Source organism: Gracilinanus agilis, chromosome 1 (genome assembly GCF_016433145.1).
Source record: "Gracilinanus agilis isolate LMUSP501 chromosome 1, AgileGrace, whole genome shotgun sequence".
Lineage (NCBI taxonomy): Eukaryota > Metazoa > Chordata > Mammalia > Didelphimorphia > Didelphidae > Gracilinanus > Gracilinanus agilis.
Window position 1 is genome coordinate 420973517 of NC_058130.1, and position 18563 is coordinate 420992079.

Genomic DNA, 18563 nt, shown 5'->3' on the forward strand with positions numbered 1-18563 from the left:
CAAAATGGTATTTGTGCACAAAATGGGGGCTATTTGAATAATAGATTAAGAGTTGGAAGGAGGGACAGCTAGACGGCTCAGTGGATCTACCTAAAGATGGGAGGTCCTAGGTTTGGCCTCTGATATTTCCTTCCTGTGTGACCCTCGGTAAGTCACTTAACCCCAATTACCTAACCTTTACCATTCATCTGCCTTGGAACTTATACTTAGTATCAACTTTAAGGCAGAAGGTAAGTGTTTTTAAAGGTCAGAAGAAACCTCAATGGCCACATAATCTAACCTGCTTCTTTTCAAATGAGAAAACAGAGGCCTGGGAAGATTAAGTGACATATTGGAGGTTGGTCACACTGGTGAGAAGTCAGAAATAGGATGTGAATTCAAGTGCCCTGACTCTAAATCTAAATACAGTATCATGTCATCTCCAGATGTGAGGTCTAAAGATATGTTCTTTCTGGAACTTGAAATATGAAGAGACTTCCCCTTTGTCAGTTCCTAACTCAGAATATATCAAATTATTTAAAAATCAAGTCTTTCTCAGTTTAAAATCTTTTGTTTAGGTAACGTCATGACATACCAACAAAGAATATTTTTAAAGTGAAGTTTTGCCATGATAACAATGATAAAATAATCATAATCCCTTATATTTGTATTTTTGTTGCTCTTTAGTCATTTTTGGTTGTGTTTGACTCTTTCTGACCCCATTTAGGGTTTTCTTGGTAAGGCTACTGGAGTGGTTTGCCATTTCCTTCTCTTTCTCATTTTACAGGTCAAGGAAACACAGAGTTAAGTGATTTGCCCAGGGTCACACAGCAAACATCTGAAGCTAGATTTGAACCCAGATGAGTGTTCCTGACTCCAGACAAGGTACTCTTTCCACTGCCCTTACATTTGAATAGCATTTTATAACTTTCATAATACTTTTTCAAGAGAGAGTATCTCATATGAGAGGTGGATAGGGCAGGGATTGGCATTCCCGTTTCACTCACAAAGGAACTAAGATATAGTGAGACTAAATGATTTGCCCAAGATCATACAACTAGTGAGAAGAAAAACAGAATTCAAGCCCAAATCTTTTGGCTGGAAGTCCTACCCTTCAAATATAACATGTTGCCTCCTTCCCTTGATCTTCAGCCACCACCATACCATAAAATAAGAGATAGAATAAAAATTCTCAACCTAGGTTCCGTGAACTTTAAATATTTTGATAACTCCATTTTGATAGAATTGGTTTCCTTTATAATCTTATGTTTTTACATAAATCAGTTCATATCTGGCCTCAGACACTAGCTTTGTGATTCTGGACAATTCACTTAATCCTGTTTGCCTCAGTTTACTAATCTGGAGGATAAACTGGAGAAGAAATGACAAACTATTCCAGTATCTTTGCCAAGAAAACCCCAACAGGGATCACAAAGAGTAGAACACAACTGAAAAGAATAAACAACACATTTTATTTAATGCATTTAAAAACATTATTATGAGAAGAGGTCCATAGATTTTACTAGACTGCCAAAGGGGTCCAGGACACAAAAAGGGTTCAAATTCTTTTGTAACCCTACAGTGTTCCAGGCAAATTCTTTAAGTTATAAATTGAAGAATAGGTACTGATCTGCACTGGCAGAAGTAGTTTTCTAACTGGAGTTTCCAATGTCAGTGAAATAACAGGAGTGGCAAGAAAAATACTACTATAAGTGTTATTATGATTATTAAGAAGTCCCCCCCCCCTTTTCTTTTTATCTCTTAGCATGGAGCCTGGCACATTATAGGCACTTAACAAATGCTTGTTGCCTCTTGGCTTAATTTAAGCAGATGAAAATGATTAAGATACAGATTTGGATAAAGAACCACTGTGACTATCTTTTCCCAATAAGCCTTCAAGGTGAGCACCAGGATGGAATACCACAGAAACAGAATTCCATTATGAAATTACAAATGCTCCTTGGCAAGATCGATGTTTTCATGTGAAAAAAATTTCACCAAGGCAGGCAAAGAAAGAAACAGGTATTTTAAATCAGCAAACAGGACAACTTTGTTTTTTTAAAGTCTATCATAAGAAAAGGAAGAGAAAATAGATCATTATTAAGACTTCAAAATTTTAAAAATAATAAAATAAGCTGCCCACAGCAGCGGGGTGGCTCAACAGATCAAGAACCATGCCTAGATAGAGGAGGTTCTGGGTTCAAACCTGGCCTCAGACATTTCCTGGCTGTGTGACCCTGAACAAATCCCTTAACCCCCAATGCCTAACTCTTACCCCTTTTCTGCCTTAGAACCAATACACAGTGTTGATTCTGAGACAGAATGTAAGATATTTTTTTAAAGGCTTTAAAGGGCCACAGACAAACTTTCTTTAATCCTCTCCCCTAATACTTATGGTTAATTTCCATAAATGTCCTTCATGTTTCCCAGTGATCTCATTGATAAAAAAAGAAAACTGGCAGTTAAGAGAAAGCAATACATGTTTCTCACTAATTAGTGCTAGATACATGACACATACAAGTAGATAGAGTAGTGAGGAGCTTGGTAGAACAGGGCTAAATATAAGTTAGACTAGAGATAAGGCAGGAAAATTCCCTTATGATATCTAATAGTCTTATAAATAAATAAAAGGCAGACAACAATAACTCCAAGAGAGTAGCAGGTACTTCCCATCTTACAAAAGTCCCTTACAAATGCCCACCATAGCCTGGGGTCCATCTCCACTGCTTCAAGAAAAGGAATTCCTCTTTCTTCCCCCTGCCTATCCTACCAAGAATCATTTCTTTCACATTAGTGCTACCCTGGAGATTCCCCATTCTCTTTCCTTTCCATTTACTTCATTCTTACCTCCAGTTTTGTCTTCCCTGCTATATAAACAATGCATGTAACTAGTGGCAGGGATAATTTCAAATGCCCTAATCTAACTCTTGCTTGCTGATCCAAGATCCAATTATTTCTCCTTAACTTCCTAAACGTCAAGGTGATTCTGGATCTTTAGGCTACCTTTGACTATAGTAAACTCCTGACCTTCCAGGATCTGCATCATTTTGATTATTTGCAACTCTCTCTCCTCACCTCAGCATTTTGGAGCTCTTCATACCCTTCAAGGTTCAATTCAAAAGCCACCTCCAACAAGAGACTTTTTTTTGGATTCCACTGGTTTTCAGGGGCTCACCACACTGCCACGTCCAATATCCCATACTGATTTCAAGTATAGTTTGTATTTATTTATTTATATACACAGTATTTCCTCCAATAGAATGTAAGTCATCTGAAGGCAGGAAATATTTGGTTTTAATCTCTGTATCCCTGGAATTTATAAGAATGACTGGCACATATTAGGCCCTTATTAATTGCTTGTTGTATCAAATTGAATAGAACATCAACTCTTAATGAACGTTAACATCCAATTTTCACTTGCCCTGGAAAGGTCCAGTACCACTCAAACCCACATTCCATTATAGGATCCATGGTATTTCTTAATATTCTGTTAAATATTGCATTCTTTGGTGGTTTTCTTTAGTATTTAAGTAAAGGTTTGTACTTTTTTGGGGAGGGTGACAAAATATAACCCAATAGACGCAGTTCACCATCTATAGGTTTAGTGCATGTTGGGTGACTTTTTAATAAATGAATGAAGTCTTAACTATTTGGACCAGAACTAGGGCACTGCCATTCATTCTATGACAGCTTATCCCAATTTAAGGCAATCAGGGAGGGAAATCAACAGCTTTGCAAATCAGACCTTTAAAAGGATTGTTGTTTTTCAGTCATTCAGGAGGGTCCAATTCTTCATGACCCCAGGGACCACAGTATGCTGGATCCTTCTATCTTCCTCTATCTCCCAAATTCTCTTAAAAGGGCAGAAAATAGCAAAGTAGTGTTGGGATAAGTGGAGGTGTGGGAGTGATGAGACTAGGAGAGAAACAAGTGATATCAGTAGAAGTTATAAAAATTAGGATTGAGGTTTAATACAATATGAGGTATGAGAAGGCAAGAAAGGAAAGGTGATCTAGAAGGTGGGGAAGTCAAAACAATGTTAAATGCTACAAAGACCAAGGCACTTATTAAGGCTTGGAAATTTTATTCCTAGATTTAGCATTGATGGCCCCTGGAGAGCAGTTTCAGTAGGGTGATAAGAATAGAAGCCAGTCTGCATGGCACTAAAAAGCAAACATGGGGAGAAAGAAGAGGGAGGTATCTATAGTGGAGGTATCTATATCTCTGAGAAAACCAGCAGAGAAATGGAGGAGAGAAGTGGAATGTTAGCTCTGATTCTCTGCTTGAGGGAAGAATAACCCATTCCCATTTTTGGCAAATTGCAAAAAGTAGTTTCATATACTCTGAAGACTTAACATCTACAGAGGACAATGTAATGTGCTTGCTAGAGGACAGAAAATGGAAATGAGAATGGCTTTTAATTGGCTGCCCTCCACCCCATACCTAGAATATTCTCTTTCCTAATTTCTCCCTCCTAGTTTTCCCATAGTTTTCTTCTAAGTCCCATATTTTTTCAGAGGCCTTTCCCAGACCTCCTTAATCTTAGAGTCTTACTCCTCATTTATCCTGTATACATCTTACTTGTACATAGTTGATGGAATGTCATCTTCCCTCATTCACCCATGAGATCCTTGAAAGCAGGGACTTGTTTTGGTCTTTTGTTGTATTAAATGCTTAGCACAGTGTCTGGCACATAGTTGAGGCTGCTTAATAGAAAATACTAGTTGACTGATGGCTATGCTTGGTCATGCTAAAACTTCAAAATTACTTTCATGTGTACTTAGATAATTTCCATTTTCCAAAGCTATTTTACTGTTAAGATGAAGGCAGAAGAGATGAGAAAATGAGTAGAAATGTTGTTCTGATCAGCAAAGAACCTGACTTCCTATCTAGGAGGTCTAGGGGCTGCAGAAAGCAGCAGTAACCTTTGGAGCAGCCAATGAAGGCTTGATAAGGGAATCTGAAGAGGTGTGAAATACTGTTAAAATAGCAAGACAGTTTCCCTGGCCAAGATGTTCCTGGAACACAGCCAGTCTAGCAGCATGGAAACGAGATCCACTCCATGACTGCTAGGATGGACATTATCAAAGGAGCCCTTTTCAACATCTGACATAGTAGTCATGGGAAAGTGGAATATGCACTGGGTCAGTTTCCTCGTCTGGAAAATGTGGATTAAACTAGACAATCTCTGAAGTCTCTTCTGAAGCTAAATCCTATTGGCCTAATCTAATTTATTTAATGTAGGTCACTTGGATTGCATATTTGCCTTAAATGCCTCTAACTTTTTTCAAAGAATATATATTTCTTATTCATAATAATCATAAATAATATTCATATAGCATTTTAAAGATCTATTACTTCCATTTTATAACTGATTAAACTGAGGTCCAGAGAAGTTAATTACTTGTCTTTGCTTATAAAGCTTAGCATTTTCCCATATTTCCTATCCTGTATTTTAGCAGCAAAACATCTTTGAAAACAGGAAACACTATGAAAATACAGCAATAATCTTTATAATTTAATATAACAGGGTAGCATGTAAAAAAATCTCCTTTTGCTTATATTTTGAAAATCAAGGTCATGTACCATTCAATTCCAGCATATGGCTTGAAAGATAAATTGATTCAACAACAACAACAACAACAACAACAACAACAATAATAACAGTTAACACTTAAATAGTATTTATTCTATATCAGGCCTTGTGTTAAGCACTTTACAAGTATATTTCCATCTGATCTTCATGCTAGCTAACCTGGGAGGTAAGGACTATTATTACCTCCATATCACAGCTAATAGGATCCACATATTACAGGCAAATAGCAATTACATGACCCACTGGGGGTCATATAGCTAATAAGTGACTGACACTAGATTTGAACTCAGGTCTTCCCGGCTCCAGGCCAAGTACTCTCATATATTGCACTATCTTGCTTCCTCAATCAAACAATTAAAAAGCATTTATTAAATACCTATGCTATACCAGATACTGTGCTAGGACTAATGTAAAGGCTTCATCATACCCAGCAACATGCAATATGAGCTTGTTATGAAATACTCGTCTTCTGTTATGCAACCAGCATCCTAAAACCATATTCAGAGAGGCTTATCATTCCCATGAGGACTTGGTGTTTAAAACCAGCCTGTTCTTTGTAGTTTGTGAAGTTTCCAAAATGAACTTAGAAATCTTATACTGGTTAGGATGTTAACTTGTCTCCAATGGTCTAGAGATATCTGGGGAAGCAGTTTCCAAATCCTGTGTGAATGTCACCAACAGTTACATCTATTTATAAAACATCAAGTAAGCAAGCCAATGCCGGTTCTCCAGACACCCTCTTTAGAGCAAATGTCCATGTTTCCTTGGTGCCAGCCAAGGTTTGTGGCTGTGTCATGAAGAACACCATCTGGTTCATACCTATCAATCACCAGAACAGTTAGATTCTAAGCGAAGGTGAGATGAATGTTAGACCTGCATAGAACACTGAGGTTGGATTTCCTCAAGAGAAGCAGGTAACAATGTACATTTAGCCTCTCTTATTCCAGAATTGGAAGTTTCCTATTTCAACAGCTTCCTTAGCACGTAGAGCCTTCAGAGAATAATTTGGAAGACAGCTGCCCTGATGTCTTTTTTTTTTCTTTTTTTAAACCCTTACCTTCCGTCTTGGAGTCAATACTGTGTATTGGCTCCAAGGCAGAAGAGTGGTAAGGGTAGGCAATGGGGGTCAAGTGACTTGCCCAGGGTCACACAGCTAGGAAGTGTCTGAGGCCAGATTTGAACCTAGGACCTCCCGTCTCTAGGCCTGGCCCTGATGTCTTTTTGATGCCATAGGGGAGAGCCTCAAAGAAATCCAGTGCTTTGCTCTGTAAAATGGGGTAGGGGGTGATGATGTTAATATGACCTGCCTCAATAGCTTGGGAGGGAAACACTTTGTGAACCTTAAAATGTGATAGAAATGTGAATTGCTGTTTACTAGTATTAGAACCTTAGATGCTGACCTCAGAAAACACTGACAAAATAATCTGTGTTCAAGAGGACTAAGAGATCAATTCCACTGAATGACCTATTGGGGCAGTCCAGTTCAGAGATGAGAAGGCACATTCACAGAATACCATTGAGAGGAAGCTGTGAGGGAGTGGAAGAGCATATTCTTAGAGGTGAGGAGAATGTCCATTCCAAGGATGGAAGTCAGGCATACAAGGAGTGAAGATGGAAACGGAATGCAGAGTTTAAACTAACTGGAATGTGGAGTATATAAAGGAAATGATGAGAAAAGGTCTGAAAAAGAAGTTTGGAACCAGACTGTGGGTGACTTTACATTCTAGACTGAGGAATATACACATATACACACATACACAAATGCACACCCCTTCTACACTAAAGAATGTACATATAAATATATATATGGATATATATATACACATATGTATATATGTAGAATGTGTGTGTATTTGTGTATGTATATAAAATACATAGATGTATATTTTATTTAAAGATCAATCGGGAGCCACTAAAGATTTCTGAGTATGGGAGTAACCACAGTGAGACTTGTGTCTTATGAAAATTATTTTGACAGCTTTGTGAGGCCAAGGAGAAGAGATATTTAGGAGAATGTAATAATAATAGTTCAGAAAGCAGGTAGGTGGTCCGGTGGATGGAGTACTGGGCTTGGAATCAGGAAGACTCATCCTAAGTTCAAATCTGGCCTCATACATTTATTAGCTGTGTGACACTGAGAAAGTCACTTAATTCCCTTTGCCTTACTTTCCTCATCTGTAAAATAAACCAGACGAGGAAAGGGCAAGCCATTCCAGAGTCACTATCAAGAAAATTTCAAATGTGGTCACAAAGAGTCGGACATGACTCCAGCAACAAAACAATAATCCAAATGAGAGGTAATGAAGAACTGAAATTAGATTGTGACTGTGTGAGTGGAAAGAAGGATAGGAGAAATGTTGCAAAGGTAGATGTTACAAAGGGAGTGACAAAAGTAACCTATATTTTTAGATTCTTATCTCATGTTGCTACTGTTTAAATGAGTCTGAGTGAATTGTGCAGACCGAATGCAAGGCCCATCTAATTGGACTATACTCCTAGGGACACCATCACATTAGTGAAAATAGCTAGCTCTGAAACACAGTCAATTCATCAATTCTACAAATGTTTATCAAATATCTGCTCTGTATGAGGCACCATGAACTATTTAGGCCTGTGCTGGCCTTCTTTATTGTTTAGTTAGCCAGACTGTTTTTCTCAGTTTGGTGTCTGAGAATTCTGCTATGAATTATTCAATGATGTTATTGGCTTAGGGAATTTAATTTATTAAAGACATTTTTACAACATAGCTAGACTGAGAATGAGTCATTTGCCTATACATATATATTTACATATATATGCCACACACATATATATTCAATAATGTATCAATAAATAAAATGCAAAAATGTATCAATAAAGCCTCAGTTTCTTCATCAGAAAAATAAAGAAACTAAATCAGATGTTTCTGTCTAGGTACAAAGCTATCCTATGAAAACTTTAATTTTATCACTTATCCATTAACCCGAAAACATAAAAATGTCATTTTCTCCCTATAACAATACTGGGAGGGAGATGCTATGATTATACTCATTTTACAGATGAGAAAACCCAAGACTAAGAGAGGTTAAGTGATTTGCCCAAAGTGAAACAGTAAATGTATGAGGCTGGATTTGAACTCATGTCTTCTTGTAGACAACTCTTGAGTCCAACACTTTGCATTTCCCTGGTGCCACTTAGCTGCCCAAGTCAAAACTTCCCTAGGCCTCAGTTCCCTCATCTATGAAGGATCTCTGGTCCTATCATTTCCTCACCACAGGCCTGTGAGGTAAGTGTAGATGACATTTTTATCCTGATTATTCAGATAAGGAAATAGGTGAAGGGTCTTGTCCAACATCACACAGAGAAGAAGCAGCACCTGGTTCTGATCCTGCTCTCTCTTGTTGTCTACAAAGCAATCAGGACTGATGAGGAGGAAAATATGCAATCTCCTGCTTTATTTCTTAATTCCACAACAGCCCTATGTAATTATCAGTAGTATTAATGTGAAAAGGTATTTTGTAATTGAGACTCAATGACTGTACATTGCAATGTGGACATTAAAAGGATAATCCTAGATTAGAAGTCATGCCAGTTTCTGTTCCTGTCTAGATAAACAAGCATTCCATTTAGTCTGTAATATAACGGTATGATACTCTGTGGGTGAATGACAAGGCTGGAATTCTGTTTTTTAGGTCTAGTGGGAGGGACACGTGGGGACATTTTCCAACCTAAAGAACAATCTGACTGTTCTCTTAGGGAGCTGCCCAGTGGTGAATTTGCAAGTTTTACAGCCTATGTTATACTATTCAAGCCCCCCAAAAAGAGAGTACTGTATCTTTGTTTGATTGCATGTTGAAAATTAAATGTTTTGATTAGCCAAATACCAAGAATGGAGCACAATTCCACATGCCAAAGCATTCTTAGGGTCTTCAGGAGCTTGGCTAAGCAATAGAAGCTCTTAGTCAGTCTCAAATAGAAAAGATAGCTGATATCTTATTGGTTCCAAATATATGTTGCCCGTTCCCCCAAAATCTATCTATACTAAGTGCAGCCTATAATTATGGTTATTTTCAGTGTATCTAACTAGGTGTATTATGTATTTTTTCAAAGAGATCTCATTTAAAGTATAAATCTATATTTAAACCAATAGTGTATTTTGGAAATTTAAAAATATTTATATCTTTTGTTTTTAATATTGTCTTTATTTCTAAATATCTTCCTAACCATCCCAACACCAGAAGGTCAAACTTTATGACAAAAATAAAAAGGAATGAAAGAGAGGAGTCAGGGAAGCAGTTCAGTTAAACCAGTGATGGGGAACCTATGGCACAGGTACCAATGATAGCATGCAGAACACTCTCTATGGGCACATGGCCAACATCCTTCCCCAGCCCGCCCCAGAGTTCATTATTAGAAAGGCAGAGGAACTTGGGCAGAGCTGCTCCCCTCCCGCTCCCCACCTCACTTGAAGACATTTTTACACAACCCCTACCCTTCTCCTTAGCAGCCAATGGGAGCTTACTGGGGATAAGGTAGGTAACTCACAGGCAGCAGCAGAGATGGAGGGACGTGGAGCACTTCAGCAGCTCCCCAACCCCCTCTCTACACTCACTGAGGACATTCCTCATTTCACCCGTCCCTCTACCCAGAATCCCAATGGGAGCGCTTTCTTCCTCCCCTGTGTGGGTAAGGGATTGCCAGGCATGCCTGGCACTTGGTAGGGGGGACAGGACACAGCATGCAGTCAGGGGTGGGAGTGAGGGTGGGACCTGGCACTCCTCTCTAAAAGGTTCTCCATCACTGTGCTAAATTAATATCAATCGAGACTGGCAACGTATATGCTTCCCCTCTTTGAAGGAGGAAGCTAGGATTTTCAGTCCTTTAATATAATTTGAAAAAAAAAAACAAAATTTGAAAAAAAGTAATATTTGAATAGAGGGACTAATACTTCCCTTTCTTTCTAATATTGTTAGTCTTATAATATATTAGCTGCTTAAAGGATACAGCAGAGGATGTAAGATTGACTGTTTCCTAGAGTAACAAGTAAGAACTTTCATTATGTGGTAGTTGTACAAAGGCTCACCATGTTAAGAATTATATCAAACTATATAACATATACATATAGTAAATATTATTTAGATTTATTTAAACTTACATAGCTCACCACAACCACCATGATTTCCTTAGCCAGGATTTCCAGTTCCACTCACATCATTTTGAGTCATTAGAAACAGAAACAATCAAAGCAACAAGGACTAAATGGCCACAGGAAGACTTCCCTCTTTTTCCTAAAATTCAGGCCAAAACATATATTGGAGACACCATGGCAATTCCTTTTGTAAATGGGTTAGTTTAGCCTGAACAAGGCGTGTGCTCTCCAAAAACTGTTTGACACACTTGTAAATTTAAGCTACATAGTTAACATTTTTCCATCACTTTCTTACTTCTAGACAATCAACAAAACAATAAATCAAGTCCTGATTTGTAGTTTTTGCCAATTTTAGAGGTGTAAATGCTCTCACTGAAAATTTAACAATCAGCTCCCAAGCAGGTACAAGCCTGTACAGGCTGAATGAAGCATACCCCTAACTCAAATTCCAATTGCAGTGTTTCATCCTGATATCAGTAGGGCTTTTTCTTAAAGCTTAATTTCCCAGTGTAAAGTCATTTATAATTTGGATGAATTCTTTCAGGTATTTCCCAGATTTCTGGATTGGATAAACGACAGGAACTTTCTGAGGTTATTAGCATGGGACATAGGGGTATGTAATCTATCTCTCATTCTAAGAATACCCTCATGCTTCACAATTAAGAACTCCTGACTCCCTTCAAGGCTTCACTTAGATATCGCCTCTTACAGGAAAGAAGAAACAAAATTCAATATATCTGTTTATACATATATATACATATACATATACCTATACATATATATATATGTGAATGAGTCATTCGCTCTATCTAAATGGTAGAGCTTTCAAATAGAAAGGGACCTTATAAACAATCTACTTATTTTATCATGAGGAAAATGGTCAAATAAGATTTGGCAAATTAAAATGACTTGTCTAGGGACTTGGTATGATTTACAACTTGGCTGCTTAATAACTAGATGACCTTGGGAAAGTCATTTAACTTTAAAATTCCTCAGTTTCCTCATCAGTAAAAATGAAGTGGGTGCATGACTTCTTAGATCCTATCCTTCTTTAAATGATGTGTGATCTTACAATCCTAAGACTTTTTTCCTAAGGTCAGAAAGAGATTTAGAGACAGCATCTGGAATAGACTCCAAGTTTTCCAAATTTCTGTCCAATATTCCTTTTACTGTACTGTGTTGTACTGCACTAAAGTAGGTGCTGAGAAAAAACAGAAAATTAAATATATGTCCTCTTTAAATTCAATTTATAGTTCAGCATAAGCTACTTAACATATGCTATATGTTTACAAACAGGTATTGTAAGATATGTGTGTGTGTATATATATACATTGATATATATATATTATACAGATTAGAATTGTTATTGTTCATTTCTTTTGTGTCTGACTCTTCTTAACCCTGTAAACTCAACTGTCCATGGGGTTTTCTTGGCAAGAATTCCAGAGTGGTTTACCATTTCTTTTTTCAGTAGATTAAGGCAAATAGAAGCTAAGTAACTTATCCACAGTCACATAGTCAGTAAGAGTCTGAACCTGGATTGGGACTCAGGTCTTCCTGACTCTAATCACTCTAATCACTGAGATACCTACCTGTCTCCTAGGCAAACAGGGTTTACATGACCTACCCAGGGTCACAAAGGTTGTATTTGAACTTAAGTCCTTCTGACCCCAAGCCCAGCCCTCTATCCACTGAACCTTCTAGCTGTTCCACAAAGTAGAATATTAGAAAACTGTGAATGGGCTAAAATTTGCATAACTGGAAGATAATATCTACTTTAATAAGATCATAGATCCATTGGGGTCTAGGTATGTGTATAGTATATAATGTTAATAAAAAGGAATTAAGTACTTACTATGTAAGGGCAGCTAAATGACACAGTACCAGGCCTGGAGTAAAGAAAACTCATCTGCATGTGTTCAAATCTGTCCTCAGACTAGCTGTATGACCCTGGGCAAGTCACTTAACCCTGTTTGCCTGAGTTTTCTCATCTGTAAAATGAGCTGGCAAAGAAAATGGCAAAGCACTGTAGGATCTCTGATAAAAAAAAAAACAACAACCTCAAAAAGGGTCAGGAAGAGTCAAACACAATTGGGAACAACTAACAATAACAACAACAAACTTTGTATGTACTGAGAACGATGCTAGGGGCTGGAGACACAAAGACAAAAATGACACAATCCCTGTTTTTAGACTAATGAGAAACAACTACATATGTGGGAAAGGAGAGAAGATTTTTGGATCTGGAATGTCCTAGGGATCATAAATAGAACCATAAGACAGATGATTATCAAGCCCTTTCCAATGATTAGAGTAATATTAACTTCCCTCTTGTCCTAAGAGAAAGATATAAAGAGTAAGGACATCTCTGGTAGCAAGGATGATAACATGATGGCCAGGTTAGCCATCATTTTCTAGTTCATGACTGAATAGCATGTGAAGCATGGTTTGGGAATGGTTACATGTATTGGGTTCAGAGAGTTTCCATTCTCTTGAATATGTATTATATGTAAGCTTCAGCATATCAATATGTGAATTCTTTAAAATATATGCTCTTCTTTTCTAAAACATTTCAAATATTTTATTTCAATTACCACAGCTATGAGCTAATGAAATACCAAATTCGATTTCTATTAAGTACATGATTATCACAAAAGCTTTAGATTATTCACTATAGTCATCCAAAAATGATAAGACAGATAAATGTTATTTTTACTTGTACATTCAATGTTCTTCTTAAAAGCCTTCTCACATTTGGAGAAACTTGGTTACACTATAATTCAAAACTTATCTTTATCTCTCTCCAGATATGTCCTTAAACTAAAAGTACACAGAGATTCCTGGAACTTGAAAAGAGCTGACATCAAATTGAAGTAATAGTTTTCAAATATCCAGGGGTGGAGGAGAAGGAGAAGGAGGAGAAGAAAGATAAATTCAAAATGTTCTAAAAACAGATGTGGGAAAATAGTTAAGAGTCTACAAATGTTATTTCCTTCTAGAATTGTGGGTAAAGGATTCATACATTCTCCTAAATACACCCACTGTTGGATATAAATTCTGACTATAGTTTTATGAAATAACCTAATATTAAATAATTTTTAAAAATCAATCACACCAAAAGCTTCTGGTGGCTGGCTAACTAGGAGAATAATTCACAGGTGGCTATGTGTTTTCCACAATTACAAATATGATTACCTGCCAAGTTACCCAAGCTTCTGGCTTAAACATAAAGAAATAGATTTAGGTAACACTATCTAAGAGTAGCAAGGTAATAAAGTATACCTAGGTGGACTATGTTCATATTTAATATCAAGATCTTATTTTGGGACATTTCCTATTTCCAGGCATTGGAAATCCTTTGAAACCCCAAACATAATAATATAATGACTAGACCTAATGATATACATAGAAATTTTGAGTCACCAATATTTTTAGAAAGAATATTTATGCTATAAAGAGTAGCTTTTGCTAGTGATTTTACATCCACTACAAACCAAATGCATCCTCAATAATGATAGCATACGATTGCAATGGAATATTACTGCTCTGAAAGAAATGACAAGCAAGTTAATTTTGGAAAAAAAGCATGGAAAGTCCTATATGAAATTAGGAAGAATGAAATTAGTAGAACCAAGAGAACTTATATACAGCAACAGAAATATTGTTTGAAGGATGATTTGTGTATGTCCACCTCCAGAGAAAGAACTAATAAATAGAAATAAGTAAAACAATTTTATATAGAGAGTTCAAATAATGCTTTCTCTAATGGGGAGAGGAAAGGGAGGGAGGAAGTTAACTGGATATTTTAATGTAACAAACAAATAAATAAATTTAAATTTGAAGAATAATAATGATAGCTCCTCCTTAACAACTTGTAAGCTAATTGGTTGAGCTTTGGAAGATTTTTACATTTATCCTATTCAGTGCCATTTATCTTAGATGAGGCAGTAAGGTATAATGGATAAAGAGACACCTTCAAAGCCAAGATGACCTGGACTCAATCCTGCCTCTAATATATCTTGGCTGTGGGACCCTGGGCATGTCATTTGACCTTTCAGTTAAGTTTCAGTACTACTGGCAATTCTCGGAGACTCTAAGTTGTAAAGAAGATGCCATCCTAAATTACTAGAGGTTTTCCTATCATGGAGTTCCCTTTACCAGTAAAATCACTAACCCAGTGTCAGCTTATTGGCTTGAACCAAAGCATTTTAGTCTGTTTAAATCATTTAGAATTTTGATTGTGTCATGGTATTTAGTTATTCTATCAGCTTTATGCCATCTGAAAATTGGATAATCATGCATTCTGTGTTGTCATCCAAGGTGACAAAATTCCAGGGCAATTTTATCTACTGATGAGTACCTAAAATTCAGATTCTTATTTAACCTAGAATTGAAACAGTCCTTCTCTCTAGTTCATCTTACTTAAAACTCATCTAAAAAAGAAAAAGTAAAGTCAATGGGTAGAAGATATACTCAATTTATCAAACCATTAATGGTACTAAGTGTTCACTATGTTCCAGCCACTGTGGTAAACACTAGGGATACATAGAGAAAAAGCAAAAATAGTTCATGGCCTAGAGAAGTTTGCATTCAAATGGGAGAGGCAACTTCCATGTGTCTCCACATGCAGCATATACACATGTTGTTCTTCAGGCAATTCAGTCATGTCCAACTCACCATGACTGCCTGGCCCTTAGCTATCCAAGGGATTTTCTTAGCAAAAACATTGATGGGATTATCCATTTCCTTCTCCCGTGTATATAGTGGGTCTTTGGTCAGGCAACCAGAGGTTAAGTGTCTTGGCCAAGGTTACACATTTAAGAAATATATGAAATCAAATTTAAATTCAGGTCTTCTTGAATTCAGGCCCAGCACTCTATTCACTGAGCTGTCACACACACATACACACACGCTCATGCACATATGCATGCATGCATGTATATACACACAAACACATATGCATGTGTATATGTATATGTATGTAACTTAGCCACATCCAATTAAAGACAGCCTACTACCTCTGATAGCAGTTTGTCTCATTTTTTCAAAAAATGTTGGGAAATTTTTCATTAAATCATGCCTAAATTTGCCTTTTTATACAACTTCAACCCAACACTCCTTGTTCTGCTTTCTGGGGCCAAACCAAAGGAGCCTAATGCCTGTTTCATGTGCTAACCCTTCAGAAAGCTGAGGATGACTAGTATCCTCTGACTCTATCTCAAGTCTTTTCTTGAATAATAAATTATATAGTTTATCCACAAATCATAACCTTTAACAATTTTTAGTGAGATTCCACCATCAGCATGGCAAAAGATTATAAATTTCTAAAAAGTAAATATTCATAAGCCCTTTGAAATTTCTATTCTAAGGTAGAACAAAGCAGAACAGCAACTAGGAATGGGTTACAAAATACATGTGTGAAATTCCATGTGTTTATCTAGTGCAAAGAAAACACTAACATTTGCTTTTTTTAATTTTACTGTTTTTCCTTTGTGTTTTTCTTTTCTTTGACATGGGTTTCTGGGCAAGGCAGTGTGAGGCAAGGAGAGAAGAAAGAAGAAGCCCAGGGAGTTGGGTAAGAGGATAATGACAGTGCAGAGAAGATAATAATGGCTGTGGCTGGAGGACATGCCAGGAACTATGTGAGGACAATTCAGTTCTGACTGCCTTATAATTCTAGTTGACTTGATCTTTAATCACATATTACAAGGATTTATCCCTTACCCAAGACCCAAGAACATGAAGAGTTGACATTTTCTTTAAGGGAACAAGTCAATCCTCTGCTTTGCCAAGTCTTTGACAAGGAGGCAGAAGTGCCATACACATCAATGGGGAAAATGACCTCAACCTTGGGGTTCTTGGTGATTATCATGAAACCAAATTACCCCAGTTGTGCGCGGTATACTGAGAATTAATTTGGACTTCTTTTAACCTGGACATCCTAGGTATTGATGACCAAATTTCATCTAAATACACTCTAGCACTGTAGACTTTTTGCTAACCAGAAATATTTTAATAATTTCTCTTGAGTATTCAATGCTTATTTCTCAAAACGTTGGGAGTTGGGGGGAGCTAAGGGGATCAGTGGATAGAGAGTCAAGCCTGGAGGTAGGAGATCCTGAGATCAAAGTTGGCCTCAGATACTTCCTATCTCTGTGACCCCGAGCAAGATGCTTAACCTCAATTGCCTAGGTCTTGCTGCTCTTCTGCCTTGGAACCAATACTTTGTATTGATTCTAAGACAGAAAGTAAGTGTTATTATTTTTTTAATATTGGTAGGTAATAACTTATGTACAACCTATATTGTGTTGCCTGCTACCTTAGGGAAGTAAGGGTGTTTCCAGGGATGGAGGGAGGTAGGGAGGGAAAGAATATGAACCACAAAATGTCTGAAAACAACAATCAAAAATTGTATTAACATTTAATCTGAGGAAAAACTTGAAGAAAACTTTTGGAAGAACTTTTTTCATGAAACTCATAAAATTGTCTTTGATGTTAGCAAATAGAAATAGTGGTTCATAGCAAAGATTTTTTCCTCTGTATCATATGAATCTTGAAATGGAAATTCCCTGAATAATATGTCAGATATGAGAGGCAGAATAGAGGGTTGGCCTCATAATCAAGATGGTCTGGTTTTATAGTTCTGCCTCTGATACACCTTGGCTGTGTGGCCCTATGCATGTCACAACTTCTCAAGCAATTCTTCAAGACTAGAAGTTGAAAGCAGTTACCTATCTGCAAAGGCACAAAGAATTTCCCAATTATAAGTTCCTTATACCTATAAAATGGACCCTAGACAGGTCTGGACTGAAAAAAAATTATTAAATAATTAAATCTTTTAAATAAGAAAACCAATAACATTCTTTAAGAGAGTCATGAAAGTAAGGCTAGTTACTTACCTCTAAGGATGTAGTTTTGATAATTCTGGTCTGCCTCTGCTCCCACTTTTATTAAGCAAGTGAGACCTTCAGCCACAACAAATTCATGTACCAAATCCTTGTCATCCTGAGAGGGAAGGGGAGAAAAACTGATGTCATATATGGTTTCTCTCTGGGTTACATGTTAAACCAAACTCAAACTACTGAAGCAATATTCTCACTAATATTTTTGTTCTATTTAAATAAGTTTACTTAAATATCCCCAGAGAAATTTAATAACTTTGTATTTATAAACTCTTCAGACATCTAAAAAAGAAGAGGCAAGTGGATGTTCTCTACTTTGTCAGGAGTCTTTTATACTGTCTTTTGTTGTGATTGTTGTTTTCAGTCTTTGAAACTCCCATTTACTCCAAAGTTTCATGCTGGACTGAGCATCTATTGTCTTTTTAAAAATATATTTCTAAAATCTGGAAAGAGTTAAATGAACTGATGCAAAATGAAGTGAGCAAAACCAGGAGAACAATGAACATAATAACAAGAACAGTGTATGATGATCATATGTAAATGATTTAACTATTATCAGCAATGAAAGGATCCAAGCCAATTCCAAGAGACTTATGATGAAAAATGCTATCCATCACCACAGAAAGAACTGATGAAGTCTGAATACAGATCAAAGCATACCACTTTTCATTCTATTTCCTTCATGAATTTTTTTCTTGTATGTGTGACCTATATCTTCTTTCACAACATGACAACTATGGAAATATGTATTGCATGGTAGCACATGTATAACTTATATCAGATTGCTTGCCTTCTCAGGGAGGGAAGAGAGGATGAAGTGAATTTGCATCTCAAAATGTCAGAAAACAAATTGGGGAAAAATACAATAAAAACTATTAGAGTATTTTTAAAAATTATTTCTATAGGTAAGATCCCATTGAGAGTCATCATGGAGTAGTGGGCAAAGGACCAGACTTAG

At 36.8% G+C, this 18563-nt stretch overlaps 1 protein-coding gene across 3 annotated transcripts in view; it reads right to left on the minus strand.

Annotated features, from left to right (window-relative positions):
• Nucleotides 1-18563, minus strand: part of FHOD3 (formin homology 2 domain containing 3) — a 703058-nt gene that overhangs the window by 317363 nt on the left and 367132 nt on the right. For all 3 annotated transcript variants that reach the window (XM_044664978.1, XM_044664968.1, XM_044664960.1), the window contains exon 5: nt 17603-17708. In XM_044664978.1, coding sequence (XP_044520913.1) covers nt 17603-17708 — 106 coding nt within the window. The remainder of the gene's footprint in view (nt 1-17602; nt 17709-18563) is intronic.